Raw genomic sequence first — 24,508 nt, forward strand, 5'->3', positions numbered from 1 at the left:
TGTTGCCTCTTTATGACTTTTTCCCAAACCTGGTCCTAATGAGGCAGAAGGACGTTTAGGACTGAAATTTAAATTAGGGTTATGGTTAAGTTAGGGATGATGGTTTGGAGAGTCAATGCAGTGTCCTAAGAAGAATAGAAACCCGTGCGTGTGTGTGCGTGTGTGTGTGGTGCGCGCGCGCACGTGTAAAGGGCTGTAATCGGGGCTAAACGAGGAGCAGAGTTGAACTCCCTCTGTCCTCGCGCTCGCATCAATCTCATGCATGACACAAATAATAAAAAATAGACAAACACAAATTCTGCCTCTGTGAGTTAATGCGGCGCATCTGAGTGTAAAGTAGACATTTTCACGCGCCGTGGAGATGAGCAGTGACTTTTAATAAAAACAGAAAGGAGAGGAGGAAAACAGAAAAAGTCTAATCATCCTAGTGATGCAGCGCCGGAGCGTCAGCTGCGTTTCTACCGCACATTATGGGATGCTGCCGAACAGATAGAGTCGGTGTGGTGGGGAGTCGAACCCGCGACCTGCCTTCTGTCCCCAAACCATCACCACCACCAGGCCCCGGTGATTTCTGCTCTGTGTCACTGTGATCATCAGCGTCTGCACCGAGTGTTCAGTCAGTCCCAGATTTCTGAGGAGAAAAACAATCGATCTTCCCTCCGCGTTAACAAATTCTGCTTTCATGCAGCTGATTTGGCGACAGTCTGGAGGGGATTAGGAGTTAATAATAAGTGTGTGTGTGTGTGTGTGTGTGTGTGTGTGTGTGTGTGTGTGTGTGTGTGTGTGACGTGAGGAAAGGATGCTGATGCTGCAAAGCTGCACACACAACGTCCTTCTTTCTCCTTCTGTTTCACTTTAAAGTTTGGAGGCAGCATATATGTGTGTGTTTGTGTATTTATATACATATATACATACTGTACATATATATATATATACATTTGTAAACATGGTCACACATGTGCTCATCCTCAAACACCATGACTGTTATTTCGCTACAACAAAGCTGTGATGCGTTCACGTCCTCCTGTAAACTACAGTTTTACAATCAGTGTCACATATGCATTATACAAATGTTTTGTTAATACCTATTCATCATTATATTTATATTAATTCAAACATATCACATGTTGACATACTGGACTTCGTCTAGAGCAGAGCAAAAATGCATTTAATTCCTTTCCACGGATGAATAAAATACCCTTTTGTGCTTCTTCCTCTTCTGTTCACTACTTTATTATAGATTATTTTATCATCGTTGTAGGAATGTAATACTGCTGCAACATACAGTAGACAGATATAATTAAGTCATGAGTGATACTAAAAAAATACCTTCTAGTATGTACTTTTACTTAAGTAAGTTTATAGCCTGACATTTTAATCTTCATATAGAACTGTAAATACATTAAATATGATTTAGAGCAATGTTTTCCAAACTTTTTGAAGTTTATTGACAAACTTCACAATATAAAAAGAACGACAGGAGCAAATGTGTCCATAATTATGATGTTTCTGTATTTCAAGCCTTTTATGTAACACACACTATTTCCACATGTCTGATAAATAAATCACAAATTCATTTTATGCATTTTTTTCAAAGTACAAAACTGGGAAATAATCAAAAATATTCATTTAGTGACCTCAAAACATCTTTATCAGTCTATCTGTGGGTCCTGAGTCTCTATAGAAACTCATTTACATTGTTATATCAATAATGAATGTCCTCAACTTCAAAACTGCTTAATCCGGGTTTATAGTTTAGATCAGTGATTAAAAAAATGTGGGCCACGCCCCCTGGTGAGCCATGAAAGTACTGCATGTGGGCCGTGAGGTGTCATAAATACAGGGATTTTTACTTTTTGAAATTAAGCTTCAAATAATGCTGAAGGTTTCTTTTTTAAAACATTAAGTTGCAAAAAAGGAACTTCGTTAATGAGCATGGATTTAGGAATTAGCAATTCATTTAATTTAGGGTTGTGGTTATAGGTTTTCATCTTGTTGACCTGCTCTAATTAACTTTTAATGTTATTGTGTGTGTATATGTGTGTTTTGTGCTCTTTATTTCCACACACTGACTGAACTCTGTAGATGATAATGTGCTTTATACAAATACATTTCCCTCATGTTGTCATTGAACGCCTCACGAGTACTTTCAGGTTCACATTAGACATGTTTTAGTAGTAACAGCAGTATTTAAGCAGCAGTAACAGCAGTATATAAGCAGCAGTGGAACAGAAGCAGTATAGCAGCAGCAGCAGCAGCAGCACACCTTACACCTCTGCTGCTGCTGCGGCTCCTCCGGTCACAGCAGCCCGCAGGTGCAGCGCGCCGCCGCCGCATCTCATGCCTCAATTAGCGCCGCTGCCCTCTGCACGGACTCGATTAGGCCGTGATTTATCCGAAAGAAATATAATTATACCTCCAAATAAAATAATCAGCATTGAAGAGCGATTTCCTTAACGAGATGGAGCGGGGTAGATGTCACGGAGTAGCAGCGCCTCATTAGGGCGGTAATGAGACTTCGGGGTGATCCCGATAATTATCGAAATGTGTAAAATAAGGATCAAGTCAAATGTAACCTTAATTTGTCTGGCAATTGAGTTCATTCATTAGTATGACTATTTAGGAAGGACTCCCTCAGCTTTAATACAAGGTGTCGTTATTTTAGGCGACGTGTGTGAATGATGGAGCTGCTGCTACTGCCGCTGCTGCTGTGACGTCACTGGCGGGCCTGGTTTGTCGTTCATGGCCAGAACCAACATTTGTCATGTGACTGACATGACTGAGCCAGGAGGATCAAACACGACTCATTTAACTGCTGGCAACATAAGTGGAGAACCAGCAGGTGAACTGACATCTTTAAAAAGACATGTGTATCAATTAATCAAATAAAAGCTTAAAATAAATCAGTTATTCATTTTTGTTTAATAATTAACCTATTAGTTGACCCATGTTCAGTTAAGTAATCAAATCCATTAAAAACCCAAACCATTGATTCACCAGTTTGACTCTAAATTAAAGCCACAATGTGTAACTTTGGGTGATTTTTCCCCTTTACTCTGGTAAAAGTGATGAAAACATTATTTGTATGTTGTGTCGTTCACCTGAATACAAGCTCTGTCAAGACCTGACTGACCTGAGGGAGCGTTTGAGAGATCGAGCTGTGACGTTCACCAACGAGTCAAATCTTTTGAGCGACTCTTTTAAATGAACGACGACAACCGAATCGCAGTTGCAAGCCGTTTGCAAATAAGTATCCCTGTTTGCCTTCTAAAAAATAATGAAATATAAGAATAAGCCCATTCTTTTGTCGCTCTCAGGTCTGCAGCTGAATTTGCATTTTGTGACTTTTTCAACATGAGGTGCAAAGAGTTGTCGAAGGCGGCCATCACTCTAGATACATGGTGTGTGTGTGCATTTAATCACATCCAAGTCCAGAGTCCAAAAAAAACCACTCCTCCACTGTTATTAACTCGTTTCATTTTTTATTTTCTTCACTGATTTTCATGGTTTTCCTGTGGGTGTTTACACGTGATGCATGCACAAACGCGGTGGCACGTTCAGAGTCGACGGTAGAAATAATAACTGGAAGAACATGGAGACATGGACCCGGCACGGTTTACCTCCAGGGTCTCCAAAACAAGGCATGATGAAGTAAGGAATGATGAACATTTAGGCAAGTGGATCTCACAGTGCGAACAGACAGACGTCACAAATCATCCTTCAAGCTTCACCGAGTCCAGCGTTTTCCTGGCTTCTTTGAACGCGTCTAATTCAGCCAAATCCTCCTCCGTTTCCTGGGGAGACACAATCACACACACACACACAAACACACAGTTTAGTTTTTGAACGACACCATCGTCTCTGATGCACAAAATTACCAATTAAAGATAAATCCACACGTCGTCAACATAAACATAGTGTTACCAACAAACCAGTCTGGATGTCACTTCATTGACATAAAACTTGATGCCTGAGGTCATACTTCAGATGTCACTGTGTTATCCATCCATCTTCTACCACTTTATCCTCCACACGCCCTATGCCAGTGTCAGTTGACAAAGGGAGATAGGCGGGGTCACACCCTGGACATCCACTACGGTCAATTTAGAGTGTCCAATTTACCTAATCCCCATATTGCATGTCTTTGGACTGTGGGAATAAACTGCAGAACCCGGAGTAAACCCACACACACACGGGGAGAACATGCAAACCCCATGCAGAGAGGCCCTTGTTCCGACCAGGTCTCAAACCCGGGTCTTTCTTGCTGCAAAGGCAAGAGTTCTAACCACTACACCGACCGTGTTCTATGGATCTACATTTGGCAGTTTAGGTCTGGTCCAGGTGCCGATGATGCGACTGCATGGTGTTCCATGTCCTTTAGTCAATTGTGGATGAGTTGCTGTGGCGACAGCGCCGCTAATCAACTGTGATGAGCATGTGCAAGTGCGCATGTCTGTCAACACGCGCACACATGTCTGTCTAATTATTCAGTTTGAATGATTCGTTATTATGAATCAAAGAAAACAGAAAATATTCACATTCTCAAACCAATTATCAAAATAGTTGACAATCCAATAAGGATTGGAATTAATATTAGTTCTGATGATTTAACCACATTTAAAAGTGTTAGGTTAGGTCTTAATTCATGTAATTAGTATTCGCACTATATTTGTGGTACTAATGCATTGGTTTAATTAAAATGTCACAATTGGAAGTAATTAGTGATTGACCTAGTGTTTCCATATGGAACCGGGGTTTATGATTAACAGCAGGGCAGCGAACGCAACATGTTGAAGTTTATCTTTTTCCTCATTGACACTTCTGCTGCCATCCTGTTGTCAACGACAGGATTTGGCATGCTGAAACACATTATTGACACATTTAAAGAAGTTGCTTTGCAATGTTTTACCATGTATGCATTGATAATTAGATTATAAGGACAATTACAAAGATTAGATTTAGATAATTAGATAATTAGATTTTAAGGACAATTACAAAGAGTCCTTTATGTTGTACTCTCATGTCTGTCTAACAGTGGCCAATCAGATGGTGAGAATATAAACTAATAACGACAAAGCTGCCGAAATCAGATGATTATGTGAGACGTTGTTGCACCGATGAGTGACTGACCTTGTGTCTCTATTTAGAACTGGGGTTATACGATTTACGACAGGACAGTGAACGCAACACAGGCAATTGAAGCCATCCACTGAGGATGCCTTCACTGTTTACTTTTTGTGGACCCACCACCCAAAATTTTGGTCAGTTTGCTAAATTTTGCAAAATAAAAAGTGACCTGTATTATTTACAATGTTGCTGTGAGTAAAGTCTGCCACACAAGTGAGGACTTGATTTTAAAAAACACGTTTTGTAAACAATTATCAGTGTTTTAATCCTGAGAATTCCAGGGATTTGGGATCTCATGGAAACCCGCGTGATTTAACATGACTTCAGAATATAAATAGACATGGAGGCGGGCTGTCAGGACCGAAATCTATTATTCTTGAGTGTGGGGTGAGCTTTAACAAGGTCACATAAAACACTTACAAACTAAACAATATATAAGTGAGACAGCTCAGTGTATCCGACTGCTCAAAATATTCCAAATTAACCCACACAAACTCTTTTACCTGAGGACTTTTATTGAGATTGTTATGTTTTGAACACCACAAGTCACATTCAGACACAATGTAACGGCAGAGAACATACGTTTGCAGTAGATATATGAAAAATAGATTGTGACACCAATATAATTAACTATAACGGCAACAAAGCAAATGAACAAAAGCACAACAATTTGGTGCAATTGTGGAGATTAAAAACATGCTTCCATTTAATGGTAAAATATTTCAAGTAGAGTATCTTTCAAAGCGGACGCAAAGTGCTTAAAACATAGTTTAAAAAGAAATTACACAATAATGAACAGACAATAAAAACACAAGCAAATGAAACAACAACAAAAAACATTCATAAAGTCAGAGACTCACTTCTAGTAACTGAACCAGGGCTGCGTGTGCCTTGGCCAGGCGGTGGTGGCAGTCTGGGATCATCATCCTGGACTCCTGTAAAACCTCTATCTGAAATCACACAAGAGACCACGTCAGTACGTTTCACCAGCTCTAACCAGTCACCACTGCTGCAGTGATCTTTCTTCTAGGGCTGCAACTAACGAATACTTTCAAAAACCGATTGATCTGACGATTCTCTCGATTAATCGAGTGCTTGAAAATGATGAAACATGTTATCAAATGTCTTGTTTTGAACACAAACCATAATTATTCAGCTTCAATGATTTCCCCGTTATGTGGAGCAAAGAAACCAGAAAAGATTACATTAATATTAAATAATATATCACATTTAAGAAGCTGACAAATCCAAAAGCTTGTTTTAGTTACAGGAAAAAAACATATTCAAAGGGATGAATCGATTATCAAAATAGTCGAATAATCAATTAATAACAGATTATCCGTTACAGCCGTACATTTTTCATGACCACTTCTAACGACAATAAAGAATGTATAGAACAAAAATACAGGAATATTCATTGGCTGTAGCTTTGGTCCCGAGAGTAACGCGCAGTGTTTCCCACATACAGCACACGCAGCTGTGGTTAACATCCACCGACAAGCCGGCAGTATGAAAAATGTTATTGAGTTATCGATCGGGCAGGGAGTCGGGCAGCAGGGGACCACCTCCGTCTGACTGCACACCTGAATGAATGAAGAAACCCTGAGCCGAGGGCGCCGTGATCAAGGCGTGAACAGGTATTACTACGCCTGGAGCGAAAACGTGTTATAGCCCGGGGAACTTTTTCACAGCCACGGCTGATGTGGAATTCCCCCAGCTGGCACCCTAAAGAGCAGAGAAGAGATGGCTAACGCTGTCAGACACACTCGCTCATGACAGATGCTTCCTCACCTAGCCCCTCTGTCAAAACATGGACTCAGTCACACGCGTGTACATTACACGGCTATGCACAGTAAGAGGCGCCGAAATGAACCCGTGCACAGGCAGCCCTGGCACACTCACTGACGCGCGGCAAGACAACGAGTCGAGCCGGTTGCCATGTAGATGTGACAAGGTGAGTCAGACTTGAGCAGAGGAGAGCGGCAAACAGAGAAAAGTCACAGTGCCCTCCCAGTGCAGTGGAATGATCCCATCAGCTCTGGATAAAGATGACACTTACACTGTATTGATTCCATTAAAACAAAAAACCCTCTAATCCATCCTGCCTCAGACCTCTCATCTCCAACCATAATCCATCTGGCCTCCCAAACTCCCCATTTAACACCAGCCAAGCCTGATGCTCAGCCCGAGCCGCCGCTCCATGAATGAGCAAACAAAACAAAACACAGGCAGAATTTTAATGCCGCCACGAGACCTCGTCAGATGTGGGGGCCGAAAAAGTGCACACGTCAAATCCAAATTTACTGGGACACTGCTCTCTTGTTAGAGGAAGTGTGGATCATTGTTGGTGGACAAGGACCACTTGTTTTGTTACCTTCTCTTTTTGGAATATAGGTGGGCATTTTACTGGTTTTATCATTGGTGTTTTGTTTCTTTCTTTTTGGAGTTTTCATTAAAAATCTGCATGCTGACGATCTTTATGGCTGCAAGAGATGGAAAAAAAAAAAGCTAGCTTCCCCTTATTTTGGTGGTTTCAACTATAATATCCTGACAAAATCTTTTCAAGTGCTTCTTATTTAAAGACTTTTTTAAAACATTTTTTTAACAGGTTTAAGTTCGGGCAGTGTGTCGCCCAAATCAGCAGTTGTCGTAGTTCCGATTAGTTGGCAGCAGTTTCAGTTTAGTGCTTGGGGGTAACGTGTAAATGACATGTGTAGTCGTGCTACAACGGCTACAGCCCTCTGGCAAGCCTGCAGGACGTCACACTGGGGGCGTGGTTAAATCCCTGAATACTTAAATCTCTGTATACTGTCAGCAGGCATGAACGGCAGCTAGTAGCCACTTAGAAAAGGTGCAGTTACTCACAAGTTACTCACGAGTGAATGAAGTTTGTTAGAGCGCTTGCGGGGTAGTTTTGTTAACTATGACCTCTGTGCTTCATAGAGCCATATTTTTGGACACTCCTAAAAACCCTTTAAAGAACACTGCGTTTAATCCACAGTAATTGTAATTTTTTCTCCACATGTTCTCAGCCACTACCTTCAAACATATGTAATGTGTGCATTTGCTTTACAGGCACTTTAAAGGCCCCGTTGCAAGAAGGTTTAATGGGCCCAACCAATTAATCGGTCTACCTCTGCCCATGTCTCTGTTTCCATGCCCTATATTACTATATGCATTGTCCATGTAAACTATAGATGGCTGTAGAGCTGCAACTAACTATTATTTTCATAATCGAATAATCTGTCAATTATTTTCTCGATCAATAGTTTGGTCCGTACAATGTCAGAAAATCTTACAAAATGTTGATTGGTGTTTGTCAAACCTGAAAATGGTGATTTTCTCAAATGTCTTGTTTTGTCCACAAACCAAAATAATTTAACTTTTAATGATTTCTTTGTTATCCAGAGCAAATAAATACCCACATTTAAGAAGCTTAAACAATCGGAAATCTTGTTTTAATCATGAAAAAAGCTTCAAACCGATTATCAAAATAGTTGTCGATTAATTTAGTAATTGGTTTATAATCGATTCAGCTCTAGTAGTACTCGATTAATCTAGAAGATAATCAACAGATTAATCCATTGTGAAAATAATAGTTAGTTGTACGAACAAAATAATTGGAATCATTGATATACCTTTGCTTCCTACTATGCAAAAGCAACAAAAACAAACAAATTTGCTAACTGAAACATTCATGTTCGGTGAAAAATAAAGTTTTCAACGTAATACATGTAAAAAAACAAACAAAAAAAGCTAAAGTGAAATGTAGGATCCATATACCTGTTTCTTGATTTGATACTCATCTGCTGCATCTGCTTTCATGCACTCGATCTTCTCCGCGATCTCCTTTGCCTCGACGATATATGAGGCCTTCTCTTTCGCCAACCTGAAGAGAAGAGGAAGAGAGAGGGGGGGAAATACAGTTCATAGTTAAAGGTAGTGACACAGTTGTTGTTCCATCAAACATGAAACATAACGGCGCAGCCTCAGAGACAGATAATATAGGCTGAAGCATGAAAAGGCAGGCTGTGATGGTCACCTTTTACAGACAAGGCCATCCATCCTCATTCCCTCCTACGTTACACTGACTGAGGGGACACAGTGAGATCATCTCCCGCAGGATGACAAGATACACACCTCAGTAACAACCAGCCAACGCATCACTCCTCCTCCTCTGCAAGGCCTCACATAGTTTAGGTATCCATGAAGAGAGCAGCTTCAATTTATGCTCTCACCTAAAACTTTTCATATTATCCATAATGTGTGTCCTAAAAGCCAACTTTGGAAACACTGACTTATTATGTAAATGCCGAAAACATGGTAGCAAAGATCAGTTTATTTACATAGACAGCAGTACTGTTTAAATAGCTTAATAATAGGATAGGAATCAGTGCCAATAAGCACTGTGGTAGGCAGCCATAGTCATATGTGTCCTCCCATAGCTGCCACAGATGTCATTAACCTTGTTCTTTCTCTCCCTAGTTTGTGTCTTTCCTTCCTGTCCTCTCTCTTCCTCTCTGTGTCCTGATCCAGATCCAGTTTTGAGGCTATTATTATTACTATTATCATATATATATATATATATATATCATCCCCATTTTTATTATGCTATAATTAAAGTTGATGTCAGTATAATTAAATAATAATCATAATAATTAAAATAATCAACTATCTTCTGCTGCTTATATAAATGACATTGTGGTTCTTTCAACATGTCATCACTGACTCAGAACTGTCCTGTCGAAATCTATAACTTTGACAAATACAACAATTGTTGTATATCTGCTCCTGGTCTCTTTCTTCTGTCACTACCTCACCTCCCCCTTGTCCTCTCTCCCCCCTTTCTGTACCCCACCTCTACACTGTCCCCCATTTTTGGGGGACAGTGTAGAGGTGGGGGACAGTGGTCGAGGCAGATGGCTGCACATCTTTGAGTCTGGTTCTGTCAGAGTTTTTTCTCTCCACTGAAGCCTAGTGCTTGCTCATTGTGTGAATTGCTGGGTTTCTCTGCTCTCAATGATATTGTCTATGTACAGTACCTTGAGATAATGTATGTTGTGATTTGACAAATACAATTGAATTGAATCATAAGAAACAAAACATGACACATTGTGTGAATATGCAACAGATAAAAAAATAAGCATGCATCATTTTCTTAGCACACTCATCGTATACCTAAAACCACACGGGTGGCGTTTCGAGATTTTCCCACTCTGGGACACACTTTTCAAAAGCAGCGGGGTTAATGCTGCCACAGTCCTTGGGAATAAAAAGCCGTTATGATAAAAAAAGATTCTCTTGAACTTAGTTTATTGTGTACGGCCCCACAGAGTTTCACATTTCACATCATGACAGACAGAGGGATGGCGTTGAAAGAGAACATCAGGTTTTAAGGAATTAACCCATGTTCTTTGAAACATGAGCGAGGTAGTAAGACACTACTCTGTCAGAGGTTACACACTGGACCTTTAATATTTTATATAATGGAAGACATGTATCAGGTGCATTGCATGTGTGTTTTGCTAAATTCCCCCTGAATTTGCCACCATGAGGGATGAAGTTTAGTGCCCTTCTTAGTTTGAATTCATGTCATTCTTCCTAAAATAGCCCCGGCAACGCTTTATACAGACAACTGCGACAGCTGTAATAATGTATTTCCCCATTGTGAAACTTCTGAATTTGCACAACCGCAGTTACCAATTGCACCTCTCGAATAAACAACTTCCAGGATTTCTTCATTTCCAATCAGTCCCTCTACTGTTCCGGAGCTCAGCAAACACAAAACCTTTCTGTGACCTTGTTAACTTCGTAATCCCTTCCAGTTTGCACCTCATCACCATGCTCGTCTGACTCGTACATCCACCTCCATCTCCTCTAATGCACAGACACGCACACACCCGCAGTCACCCACACACTACTAGTCCTTTTTAGAGATTAATTGATCATCAATTTAGTCCCTAATTTGAACCAAGTCAGGTGGTAAATGGGCCTCTTTTCCTTGATTGTTAGTGAAAACGGGCTTGAGTACATTGATAAATTTTGATTATTTATCAATTACGGGCCAAATGAAACAAAATCTATTAAACAGATTCTAACCCTGATTGGCATAATGGAGTTTGAAAATATCGCTATTGATAATAATTCCCATCTAATAGTCTTTTTCCGGCAGTGCCTGCTTATTGGAATGACAACACAAATTTCATTTTTCATAAAATCAGCTGCGTGTGCATAAGTGAGTGATCCTTCATTAATCAGTCAAATTACTGGAGACCCTTCCCTCCGTGTTGCACTGCTCCTTGCTTAGCCAAGGAAGCCAACGCCACTCTGTCATATTTTACATCAATTACCACTCATTCTAATACTGTTCCATCAAGGAGCTTTTAAACAGGCACCATATGCAGCGGCAACAGCAGCGGCTCGTGCCTTGCATTCTCTTGCTTGATGCAGAATGAGTGATGTCATCTGTTTGGAGTAAAAGATGCTGGCAAAGAGAAGCTGAAAGATGGAGGAAAGGAGGCTGGAATAATTTGAATAAAACTGAAGGACAGTCTAATAACAAAATGTCCATTCCTCCCCTTCCAGTCCTGATGTTAATTTCTTATTTCTCCCTGACTCGGAGCACTGTGTGAATGAGGGGTGGGGTCGTGGCTGGTTTTAAATAGACCTGCCACCTCAGGCTTAATGGAAAAGGCAGCTCTCTGGAAAATGGAAAAAAAGGGAATTAGAGTGAGCCGACACACACACGCACACAAACACACACGGGCACACATTTGGCCGCCTTCTCTAGCACTGTATTTTTGAGCCACGATGTAGTCTGTGCTGGGACCAGAATGACAAAGGCAAATTACTGTTGTCGTTTTATTAAGGGCATCCGCCTCGCTAGGGCAGAAAGGCACTGACTGGAATGTGCAAAAGCCACTGGAAATAGGCCCCGCTACAAGAGCAGGCAGGATTCCTCTTAGCTCAAATATATAAAGGGAGGGAGAGACTGGGGAAGGCAAGAAGAAAGAAAAGGAAGGAAGGTGAAAAGAAGATCTGAATGATGAATGACGACAGACTGTACATTTTAACCCAACAACTTGATTAAAAGTCCATGTCACAGCAGAATTTATGGCCTGGGTGGAGTGAGATATCAATTTTCTTGCCTTAAGTCCAAATAGTATTATCAGACAGTACATTTACATGATGAAAAATCGAATTATTTTGTTAGTTTGACTAAAAATGAACATTTAAGATACATGTTAATGAGTCAGAATTGTTACTCAATCAAATTTCTTAAAGTTGTACGAACATTACCAGAAAAGGGAGGCAACTATTAACTGGTTTTACTATTAATCGTGGTTTAAAACTGAACGGGTATAAAAGGTGTTTTTCTAAACAGACATTTTCCTATTCCAATTTTTGCACAATGAAGAAAATGACAAGTTTTATACGGGCACAACAGACCATAAGATCAGTTACCCAGCACAATGGACCACACATTTAAGAATTACCAGAACTACACTACACTATGCTTTTCACCACCCAACATTAAATTATAGCTAAACAATGGCTGAATTTCCTTAAATTAACACAAACATAAATGTATAACTTAGTAGGAGTGAGTTAAGAGTAGGGCTGAACAATGTTAGAATAAATGCGATTATTTTGACAGGAATTGCGATATGAGTCACAATATGATATAATTTTTAAATTGTCATTTTAAGTTTCATTTGTAAAACATATTTAAAATGATTACTGTGTGGTATTTGTGAAGATCTGTGAGAAACAAAGATGTTCTCTTCCATCTGTATAATATGGTGTGTATGATCAAGACAATAATTAATCCAACATGATATTTTGACACACATTTTGGCTTTAACAAGTATTGCGCCTCATGCGATCTTCGATAAAATTTCGATTAATAGTTGAGCCCCAGTTAAGTTTTTTTTCCAGCATTATACTCGTAAAACTGTGAAAACAACAATCACAGAATTACAATCTGTAACCACTGTATCCCTGACCCAGATGATGCCGTTTGCACTTGAATTATTGCAAATATAGGTTTATTCAGACCTAAACTGGCCCAGGTCCTGTATGTGCATTCCACGGATCCTGCCCCAGGAAAATTAAAAGAATAAGCTGATAAAAACGTTCATGGATGGTAGGAAGACTCAGAACGGAACTCAGAATGGTGCTTTTCCTGCTACCAATTAGCCACGAGCTACAGTTGTTTTGGTCTGTGATGTAACAAATCAACCAGAAATGCATTATACCAACAGCTGAAATGAGACATATCACCACCTAATTGTAGTGCTTGTTTACTGATAGAAGGACAGTAGTAGGGCTACAAAGGTTATGCAATAATCAACTATTAATCCATTACTATTTAATCCATTATATTTTGGTTTGGTATGGCCTCTTTGTTCCATATAACAAAACAGAATTAAAACTAAACATTTTGACATTTTATGGACAAAATAACTAATGTTCAATTGAGAAACAATTAAAAACATATAATTGTCGGTTGCAGTCCTCGACAGTAGTTCTATTAAATGGCGTAACGTAGCTATGCATGGAACTTTACCAAGAGATGTCAGTGCAGTAGCGACTGATGAACTGCAACACTGCATTGCTGTTTTTCCTTCAGTGGACACTGTGACATTAGCCTCTGTGGGAAATCCAGCCTCCATCATTACCACCTCAGGGAGCCTGTTAGTAATCTGACCCTCATCAAAACACAATCAATAGCACATTACACAAACGCCATTGACAGCAGGGAATTAGAGGTCTGCCTCATCGGCGAGAGAAACACTCAGACCACCACACAGGTACTACTGAGCCCATCGCCTTAACCACACCTCATAATATCAACAATATTTTCGATCCCAGCTTGGTGAACCAGGCCATTGCACACATTATAATGCTAGCTCTATTATGAACCTGGTTTAACCTGCATAATGAGTTCAAAGAGTCAAACATCAAAAGTCCAGTTTTGTGGCATTTTAAATCTTGATGTAATCAGGATATTTTTTTGCTGTTCCCAACAAAAAAACCTAAAGACAAAAAAATTGTACCAGCATCATCTGTCACCACAAGCAAAGCTATGCTGATGGAGCAGGAAAACTGAATAGAATTGGACATAAAAATGAACCTGGACCAGTGAATCCAAGGAGTTAACAGTACATGTCTATGGTTTCAGCAAAGTTTTGGAATAATGGTATGCTCTTGTGCCAGATGTTGATCGGTGTTCGTCAAACCTGGAAATGATGATGTTCTCAAATGTCTTGTTTTGTCCACAAACCAAATTATTAACTTTTAATGATTTTTTTGTTATCCAAAGAAATTAAGAAAATATTCACATTTAAGAAGCTTAAACAATCGGAAATATTTTAGTCATGAAAAAAGCTTTGACAAAACAATCAATTAATAATCGATTTGTTTCACCTCTAACATATATATAATCATATGATATTGTATGTAATGAATGTAGCATCCTATGACTACCTGTGACTGTGAAAATATAAATTCCTAAACAGGAAATAGCATACAGCTGTGAGATGTTATTATGCAAGTAAGGTCTATAAATGTTTTTTACCAAAAACATAAAAATATGTAAACAATAAACAACTATTAATATTCTACAGCACATGATAATAAAACATGTCATATTCATTAATTAATCAGTCTATTGCGCTTGCCAATTAGACAGATGTCCACATATGATCATGTCATTATTGTGAATAATCACAGACCCAGTCAAGAAGAAGGTGAACAGAAATACGAGAAAGCTTTGGGTGGATGACGAAGATGAGGGTATACACATGCTTGACGTAAAGTCCACTCTTGCAGCCCTACATGATATCTTAAATTAAACAGTCATGCAATGAATAGAGCATCTCATCTAAAAAAAAAAAAAAACACCCAAAAGAACCCGCCAGCATTAGTGTTCTGTTACCAGAGGTAAATATGGGCTACTTTTCTTTTACAGCCACTTCTTAAATATAACACATACTAAATGAAATTAGAACTGCTTAGCCACAGGCCAATCATTCATGAGGCACATGTACGATAGTGCAACATATTTAAACTAATATACAAAGCAAAAAGACAAAAATCCAACTTGCCAGACGTTAAAATGCTACAAGCTAACTAGCTAGCAAGCTAACTGACAGCTACCATGAGTGGACAAACGTTAGCTACCGCTACAAGAAACAAAACATTCGAGCGCCATCTTTGATGGTACAATGAGTTGTCACTGTCAAGTCAGACACAATAACCATGCTTTAGACAACTATAGTGTAGCTATCGCAAAAGAAAATCACTGCAGAAAGCTTCGCTGACCATCGGCCACAAAAACGCACCCACGTAAAGTTAAAACCGAGCGGGCACAGAGTGTGTCGTGTACGGCTGAGTGTCAAGCTGAGCCAGCCGTTATGCCGGCTATGCTACTCAGCTAGCTTGAGATGTGATTAGCATCTTTAAAGTGTTACATTATCTAAAGCTGGAACAACAACAGCAACAGCAGAACACCCTACCTCTTTACGACGCCGGTTTTTATCGTGATTTGTCGTATTCTAGGATCCGCCATGGTTGTGGATATTGTGATGTGATGTGTGGTCAGATGCTGTGAGGCTGTCGCTATGCAGGTGGAAGTCAGTGCTGATGAGCTGCTAGCAGAGACATCGATAAATTGTAGTGGACTATCGAGCGCCTTGATCGGGGTGACAGGGTCAGTGGAGACTGAGTTACATTAAATATTACATTAAATAGGGCATGGACTCTCTACCTCATTTAAGTTGCTCCCATCTGATAGACACTATTGCCATCCTTTATTTACAAAAAAAGAAAAGATTCAAAATGTCCTTTATTCCAAAAGCTTTAAAGTTTCCAACTCTTACAAGAATGTAACTGTTGCTATTGATAGATAATATTCAATATGTTAAGTCAAAAGTCAACAAAATGCATAATATCCTTACATCAGAGTCACTGAATATATATATATCTATATCTATATAGATAAAGATGTATATACATTATTTGATATAAATGAGAGATTTTCATAATACACACTACTATAACAAGGAATTAGCATTACCTGCTGTATAATTTGAGTTGAGGTAATTGTAAATCATATTTTGTGGACTAAAACAACCACAGTGACACATAAATAAAAGACACAATAAATAAAAGGCATAGAAGCTCACACACGGCAAAAAGATACATCCAAAACATCACAGATGTATTAATTCCTATGTTGGTCTTTCATAATACACACTACTACAAAAGGATTACATGCTGTATATGTATAATTTGATGTAGTTAACGTTGTCATAGGACATTATATACTATATGTATAGATAGATATATTGATGGATAGACAGACAGACTAATTTTAAATTTAATCTAAAATCAGTTGTTACAGTTTTGGGGATGCACTTATACTTGAGTGGAGAAATACTGTTTAAGACGAGCTATACCCCAAAGTTTACTCTGCAAGTTTGCCACGGGTGTTCTTCATTGTTAACACATATCTATTTGGTAGGTCAGTATATTTATTCATTTATGGAATTAATTTGGCTTTTCACTTTTACTTTCAGCAGACATTAAACTCTATATGCGGGTAAATATTTGACACTGCGTGAGATTAGGTTTTCATAAGTCTCAGAATAAGCCGATGCCTTCATTCGCACAATAAATCACTTAAGTTAAACAATTGACATGGCTTATCAAGCTTTGTTACAAGTACAGCACACATTCAATATCATTTGAATCTTTGTTCATCTGATATTGATCTGTGTGATCTGTGGCAAAAAAAATAATCAATTTCATAGGAGTCTTCAAGGCTACCCCTCTCTCTATCTCTCTCTCTACACACACACACACACATATGTATATAAAGTTAAATGATGTATGTCAACAACAGAAATTGAGGGTCTTAATTGCTCATGACAACTAATCGTAATAACAAACCCACACCTGATGAGCAAAGCAGGTGTCAAGTGTCTTATAGAGCGAGGGATATTTACATATTTCCTTTCAAATTTGTCCTGTGTTGCGACAGGTGGTACACACCTTTTATTTCTTTTTATTTATTTATCTGTTTAACATTGATAATCAGATCATAAAATATGACAAATGAAAAAAAAAAAGAATGAATTAAAAGAACAATTAAGATCATGTGGAGAAGACCATTAGCATGTGGGATTTATTCCATGTTCCTTTTGAAAATAAAAGTGAATTAAGTGAACATTTAAATACACACTGTACAAACATGTATACAATAGTACACCATAAAATGGCAGTAGAAAATGATTTAACCAGCTTTGTGTGCATTTATATTCCCAAAATGAGGGTCAAATATGAAAAGCTATGTTGTATATAAATGATAATAATGATTTTTACTTGAGTTGCACCATACCTTTTATATTTATGTGCATGTTTTACCTCACTTCACACATCATACTTTAACTGGACACATTGCACATGCACTGCCACTTAAATATGACTCAGGTATGAGTGTTTTTATAAAAGGATGTGTGTTGCTCAACTGATATTGTTTGTTTTTAATATTGATCCTGGTTCCCTGTGTCTTTTTAATCCACACGTCTGGTGAATGTGCAGTAAAGTGAAAATACACTCTGTATATGTTGCATTAGCACACCTATATTTTATTCATATTTGTAATGATCTATTTAATGCTATCTTTTGTTGATCCCTGCCTTTCTGCAGGACTGCATACATGTGACAAATAAATCAAATAAATAATCCTTGCAATCTTTTAGCAAACTTTACTATAGATAAAAATATATAAATGAAACCTTCACATCCACCAGTTCTAACATTCTGACGTTAAAGTAGTAGTGGATGAACCACATGTAACTATTATCATTATATATTCTGTTGCATGCCTTTAATGTGTTATTTTTGCCATCAGCTGTGTTGTTGCTATTAATTTACATTTTTACTATTATTAATGTTGGTTTAACAGAAGGAATCAGACTATTCTTACATTTGAGATTTACCATGCATTAATGAATTATTAAAAAAAAACAAAACTATATCTATAACACATATATGAGCTTGTCCAACATAAATAGTCTTCCCCATGCACACGAGGACGTGAATACAGAGTGATGGAGGTTCCTGCATGCCTGCATCATGCATCATGCATGCATGGCAGCATCACACAGAAAATCCTATACGGGGCGAAGCTCGGTGGGAAAAACCCTGGGGCTCTTTTCTCCTGCAGCTTCATGGCCGTTGATTATTGGTATTTTCCGAGTTTTCCAAACTAATAAGTGGCACTATCAAGCATTTGGAAGCGCCGTGAGAGTACAGACGGGCTGCTGCACTTAATTGATATTGAGCGAGGCTGTGGTAGGCGCGGACGGGGCCGCTGCTGGGTAATTTGCAGTTTAATCAGCGTTTGTAATGAGAGCCGCTGATTAGCGCGGGGTGGAAATAAAAGAGAGTTACAAGGAACGTCTGTCAGAGTCCGGTGATAATTCACGACTAATTGTAATGATTAGAGCAAACTGGATGACTTTGGAGGGGTTTTTTTTTCCTGTGTTTGTGTGAGCGTTTGTGTGTGTGTATGTGTGCGTGTGTGTGTTACTTGCCTTGAAATGAATTGTATGGGCACAGTGGTGTACATAGATATTTTATTGTTTGTTTGTTTTTGTTTTTTTGGGATAGTACAGAGCCCCAGACATGACTTTGGAAAAAAAAAACTTGTGACCACTAAATACTCATTTTTTCCCATGAAATAAAAATATTAAAAATTAAAAATATTAATTAATAACATTCTCATGAATCATCGGGAGTAAAGAGACAGAGATTTTTCACATCCTGCTTTATCAGTAAGCCAGCCCGAATATTTCTACTAAGCTGCCAAAGATGCAGAGATGTTCTACTGTCAGTGTCTTCAAAAAGTTGTCAAGAGAATTTCACTAATTATATCATTTGCCCTCAACACCTTTTTGAGGCCAAACTGTACCTCTCAGGGCGACTAATAAAACAACAGAGAATGTCAACGTTTTTGTAATCATGTAAAGTCCAAGTTTCCCCAGAAAAGAGCAAGATTTTGACCTTACTTTACCTTAATTACTTACTTTACACTTACCCCTAAAATAAAGTGATAAAAAATGAACAAAAATGAATTTTAAAAGGAGAAAAGTTGCAGGTGCTCTATTTGTGCACATGCGTTCTTGTGTCTTTGTAAGGACCAGAAGAGCAGACGATGTCAATGGGAATAGTAATCACTAAGGTTACCTTATAAAGTCCAAGTTTCTGACTGGAGGTAAAGGAGCTGCCTTGTATTTTAGCAGAAGTTGTAAGTGATGCTCTGTGCATACAATCCATTGAGCATTGATGTTTCCCTGGTTGTGAGCTCACTAATATTCAGCACTTATATGAAGCAGGTTAGCATAGTCAGATCACTTATGTAGGTGTTCAAGACTGACTGCGTAGTTATTTCGTTTTTCAAATGTGTATCCATGACTTCTGTTAATTGATGCACTTTTTTTTGCAATCCAGATGTAGTTTGCTCCATCTCTGTGTCTCACACTGTTACTGGTGTGCGTCCACACGCTGCGGTTGACTGCATGTCAGTCTGCAAGATGACAGGACAGACAGCGTCGGCTTTGTGGAAGTATTTGCGGAACATCACGGTAAAACGCCAGCTGTGTCCGGGTAAGAGTCTGTCAACTGTGAGAGAGGCTTACACACCTGTGACAGCGAGGCCTGGGAAAGAGGAGGAGGAGGAGGACGAGGAGGAGGAGGAGGAGGAGGAGGAGGATGCATCCAAGACAACTAACTTTTAAAGTTGCTAAAGCTGTCACTCTGAGAGAGATTTACAAGCTTGTTGCAGGCTTCATGTTGGAGGAGATGCTACCACTCAACTGTGGAGTTTCTTACATTCAGTAAGATTATCAACAAAATTCCCATGACACGTATCAAAGAAGGAGCTGTACCTGTCAGACAAACATCTCCTGCTGTACTAAGACAAAGTTTGACGTGGAAAAACTTGTGAACAGCCAACAATAAGAGTTTTATGGTCATGAACTAAAGCTGCCATAGTGTATGGCGTGGTTTCCAGGGATTAAGCACAAAAATCAAAGGGTTTTAAATTTTAATTAAGTTTTCAGTGAGGTTGTAACGGAACAAGATTCAGACTGTCTTTTCTTTTGTAAATATTGTTTGTCCTTTTAAACTAATTATGCCCATTGTGATTTATTATAACAGTGATCATCTGTCTATTTATCTGTGCTGTTTGTTAAGCAATGCTGTTTTTAACTTAAAGGCCACAAAGGGAAAAAATAGTTAAATAAATTAATAAAAATGTAAATATTCTCTTTTAAAAGGAGCCTGTGTGTGTGTGTGTTCATGTCCATGTATGATGTATGAGATTGTGTGTGTCGTTTCAGTGTGTTATAAAGGATAAATGTGTGAGTGAGTGAGTGAGTGAGTGAGTGAGCCTATGTACATGTCTATGCATTTATTTTAAGTCATTGTATCTGGTAATCATCCCATAATAACACACCTGTCATTGTTTCACAACACCATCAGATATTATTTTTTCCAACTTTATTATAAGTTCAATGAAAATCGCATAAGGACTGGAAGGCGAACGTGTGTGTGTGTGTGTGTGTGAGAGAGAGAGCTCTGTTCCTATCAGATATAAATTCACTTTAGCAATTTTCTCCATTAGCTGTAGCATAAAGCCTCCATTGTTCCATTGCAAGTGTGTGTCTGTGTGTACTTGTATTTGCTACCTTTTCTGGGGTAAACACTGACCAGTATAATCCTCATGGAGACCAAAACCCGGTCCTTGTGAATCACATTTCTGAGGAACTGGTAAAGATTTTGTCGGTCTAATATTTGAGTTGTGGTTTGGTTAAAGTTAGTGGTAGAACTTAATTTAGAATGTCCAAATTGATAGAGGTCAATGCAGTGTCTTAGGAAGGATAGCTGTGCAAACCTGTGTGTGTATGTGTGTGTGTGTGTGTGTGGGTGATGGGAGGGAGTAGGTTGATGGACCCTGGTACACTATAGCTAGTGAGGGAGGGATGTGTTCCTCGAGCCGTGCCTCAGCCACTGCTAGAATAGCAAATGTGAAATTAGTGAGAAATGTGCGTATGAACACAGTCAGTCAATTAGCAAGAGGCGAGAGGTAGAGGAGGGAGGAGGGGGAGGAGGAGGAGGAGGAGGAGGAAATCAGCTGGTACTGCACACCCACACACACACACACACAGGTTTGTGCAGCTATTCGTCTCAGGACACTGAATTGACTTCTATTCACGTGGATAGCCTAAACAAAGCCTTATCCCCAACCCAAGCCTTAACCTATAACCACAATTAAAATCTTACTCCAGAAACTTAAACAGTACCTTATTAGGACCAGGTTTTGCTCTCCATGAGGACTACTGGTCCTAACAAGTGCAATGTTTATTGATGTATTGTAAGTTTACACATGCACACGCAGCCTCCTGTGCCTTATGTGATTTCAAAAAAGCTCTGATGGTGATGACGAATAACGACAAGTGTGTTATTCTGGGATGTCTATGTGGATGCATTTGCTGAGCCCACATTAGCGTCCACATTTCTCTGAAATAAATAACCTCTGCTGGACTCTCCAGTTCTGTTATTTTAACTGCGCATTATCCAGAGTCTGTCACTGTTAACAGATCTCAACTCTCAAATGCAGATAAACACACACCTATAGTCCAATCATTTGCAGATATTGCATATGCATTAACAGTATCCAGTGAAAATGTTACTCAAGTACAAATATACAGGCTATTATCAGCAAAATGTACTTAATGTAAGTCATTACTCATAACTGTGGGAAAAAAAAAATTGGCTCATATAAGTGTTATACTATTGGATTATAATTACTGCTGCATTATCATGTGAGCAGCATTCTAATGTTGTAATTAAGTTGCAGTGGAGCCTAATGTAAATCACTTAGGGGAGTTTAGTCCATAGCAATGCAGCACATATTTTTGAAATGATAAATTTGGTTTGAAAAACCTGTTCAATAAAACTGTCAGGTTTATTTTTATTTTTTTAAAGTAACAGGTCTAAGTATCACGTCCTAAATGTATTTAATTTTAAACTCAAATAAAGAGATAGCAAGAGATAACACAAGGTCTCAGGGATCATGACCCCCAAACATGACGACATAGAAAATGCAGAAATGTCTCTAAAATGATGTGAGTATTTCACTGGGATAAATATCCCATTATGGAGCTTTAATGAACAGCTGGAACAAGCTGATACAGAGCGTGACAGAGTGAGATGATCGTAACAACCTTAAAGCCTCAGTGGTAAAACTGCATGGTAAACTTTGGCGAAAGAAAGCAGCGGAAACTCTTGATGTAGCAGCTGCTGACTCTCGCTTATGTCTGCCTCCTGCCATAACAGTGCTAACAAATGTAAACTGCAGCTCGCCATCGTCATGTTACCGCCAGCCTTCATGAGCCGGTCATTCACTCGTCTTTGGTTTCTTTGTGATGCACTCCCACGTGATTGTACCAAAGGTTAAAACAATGATACACAATCAATAATAATAATCAGAATCAGTCAAATTTGTTGTTTTTTTCCTTTTTGTGACGTTTGACAGTTCATCAGTGAACATGTAGGTTTTAGTAAGATGCATAACTCCTTTTAAAGATTAAAAAAAGTGAATTATTATTGTTGATTTTGTCAGTGTTTCACTCCACCACCATATCATTATTGTTTTAAATAATAAAAATAATGTCTAGTCTTTTTTCTCTTTGTTCTTACTTTGTGACAAGTAACAAAGCCACATATGAGAGTTTGAGTTTGTACTGACAAAAATGATACTGTTAGATAAAAACTATAGAGACCGCTCAGATTTACTCATCTCTGTCATCATTTAGAAATACTGTTTTTCTGTATTACTCGCTACTAATTTATGTAACTTTAATCAATAAAAAATTCAAATATGCCAAATTATTGTGATCCAAATGTGTTTAATTCATTAATTTTAATATATTTGTTTGACAGTATTATTGCCCTTTTGTATCGTTGTAGATGAAGAGTCATCCCTCAATGATTTCTTGAATATAAATAAAGGTAGTGCTGTATCTATGTATGTATCTTTCACGGGACATAACTGATCCATGCTTTACTTTTTTATTTATGCTGCTCACAATGTGAAAAACAGACCTCGGCTGAAAACATAACTTTGTTGGCGGTGATAAAGAAAGATGCAAAAAATGCAAAGAAAAAAATAAAAATGAACTAATCCCTAGAAATAATAGATATGCAAATAAAATAAAAATAAAATAAGAAAGACTGTCACTTTGTTGACAGGAGGCCCCTTGATGCCTGCTCTCATCACAGGGACACTGCTGGCACCCAGACACTGTTTGGGGGGATTTAAAATTCATAAGGCCTCCCTGGGCAGTCGCAGCAGCACCACCACCACGGATGACCAGTTTGGTATCAGGTGCCACTAAAGTGACCTTCTCCATCAGATCCTCTGGTCCGCCTCACGCAGAGACAGAACTGGACAGGCCAGCACCAGCATCAGCATCAGCACCAGCATCAGCATCAGCATCAGCATCAGCATCAGCAGAAGCAGCACACGATCGATTCTCCGGCGAGAGCTTTTCTATACGTGGTATTTTAATGTCACAGAGTCAGGCCAAATTGATAGTGATAAATATTTGCCGGAAGATTAGGTGAGGGGAGTGTGTTGAAGGCACTCTATCTTAGACCTGTAACCTCGGCAGAGCTGTTCCTCTCTGTGTCGGATTAGCCCCATCCATCCAGTGTCAATGGCTGTCTTGTTGAGAAAATCAGTGAGTAAACACGGCTGACAGAGGGAGGAAGAGAGAGAGAGAGAGAGAGAGAGAGAGAGAGGGGGAGGGAGGGAGGGGTGTGCATGTGTGGTGGTAGCTGATTACTCAAACAAATAGACTCAAAACTCTCTCCAAAATCTCTCTCTCTCTCTCTCTCTGTCTGTTTGCCTCCTCTCCTGTCTGTACTCCCCCTGCTGTCTCCAAGGATCCCCCCTCACCCCCACATCCTGCTGTTACCACTTTGTCCCCCATCAATCACTGCACCATTGTGTCCTGGATGTTATATAGAGTGACTTAATATCCCCTCCTTCATCTCTATTCACTCCCAAAATCATTCTCCATGAGGGGCCCGTGCTGCAACCACGCATGTGTGTGTGTTTGTGCATGTATTTGTATCTTTGTGAGGTCCAAAGAAATGTCAAATACTATCTTTGCGAGGACATTTTGACCTTGTGGGGACATTGTGTCTGAGCCCCACACCTTTAAAGGGCTTTCTCATGGTTAAGACCTGGTTTTAGGGTTAGGGTTAGGTATTTGGTTGTGATAGTAAAGGTTATGGAATGCAT

General features: G+C 39.0%; 1 protein-coding gene across 1 annotated transcript; it reads right to left on the reverse strand.

Moving 5' to 3' along the window:
• Positions 1–3,460: 3,460 nt before the first annotated feature.
• Positions 3,461–15,795, reverse strand: tbca (tubulin cofactor a). The gene is made up of 4 exons (XM_044012965.1): positions 15,648–15,795; positions 8,911–9,016; positions 5,988–6,077; positions 3,461–3,794 (listed from the first exon to the last, which is right to left on the reverse strand). The coding sequence occupies exons 1-4, from the start codon at positions 15,698–15,700 to the stop codon at positions 3,714–3,716; spliced, it is 330 nt and encodes a 109-aa protein (XP_043868900.1). The 5' UTR covers positions 15,701–15,795; the 3' UTR covers positions 3,461–3,713.
• Positions 15,796–24,508: the final 8,713 nt, after the last annotated feature.

The sequence above is a fragment of the Solea senegalensis genome, linkage group LG21, assembly GCF_019176455.1.
Source record: "Solea senegalensis isolate Sse05_10M linkage group LG21, IFAPA_SoseM_1, whole genome shotgun sequence".
Taxonomy (NCBI): Eukaryota; Metazoa; Chordata; class Actinopteri; order Pleuronectiformes; family Soleidae; genus Solea; species Solea senegalensis.

Excerpts from the sequence above, each read along its gene's own strand:
- tbca (XM_044012965.1), bottom strand. The coding sequence starts at position 15,700 with ATGGCGGATCCTAGAATACGACAAATCACGATAAAAACCGGCGTCGTA. Across the intron at positions 6,078-8,910 it reads AGTATCAAATCAAGAAACAG|ATAGAGGTTTTACAGGAGTC; the intron begins GTATATGGATCC and ends GTGTGATTTCAG. Across the intron at positions 3,795-5,987 it reads CCCTGGTTCAGTTACTAGAA|GAAACGGAGGAGGATTTGGC; the intron begins GTGAGTCTCTGA and ends GTGTCTCCCCAG.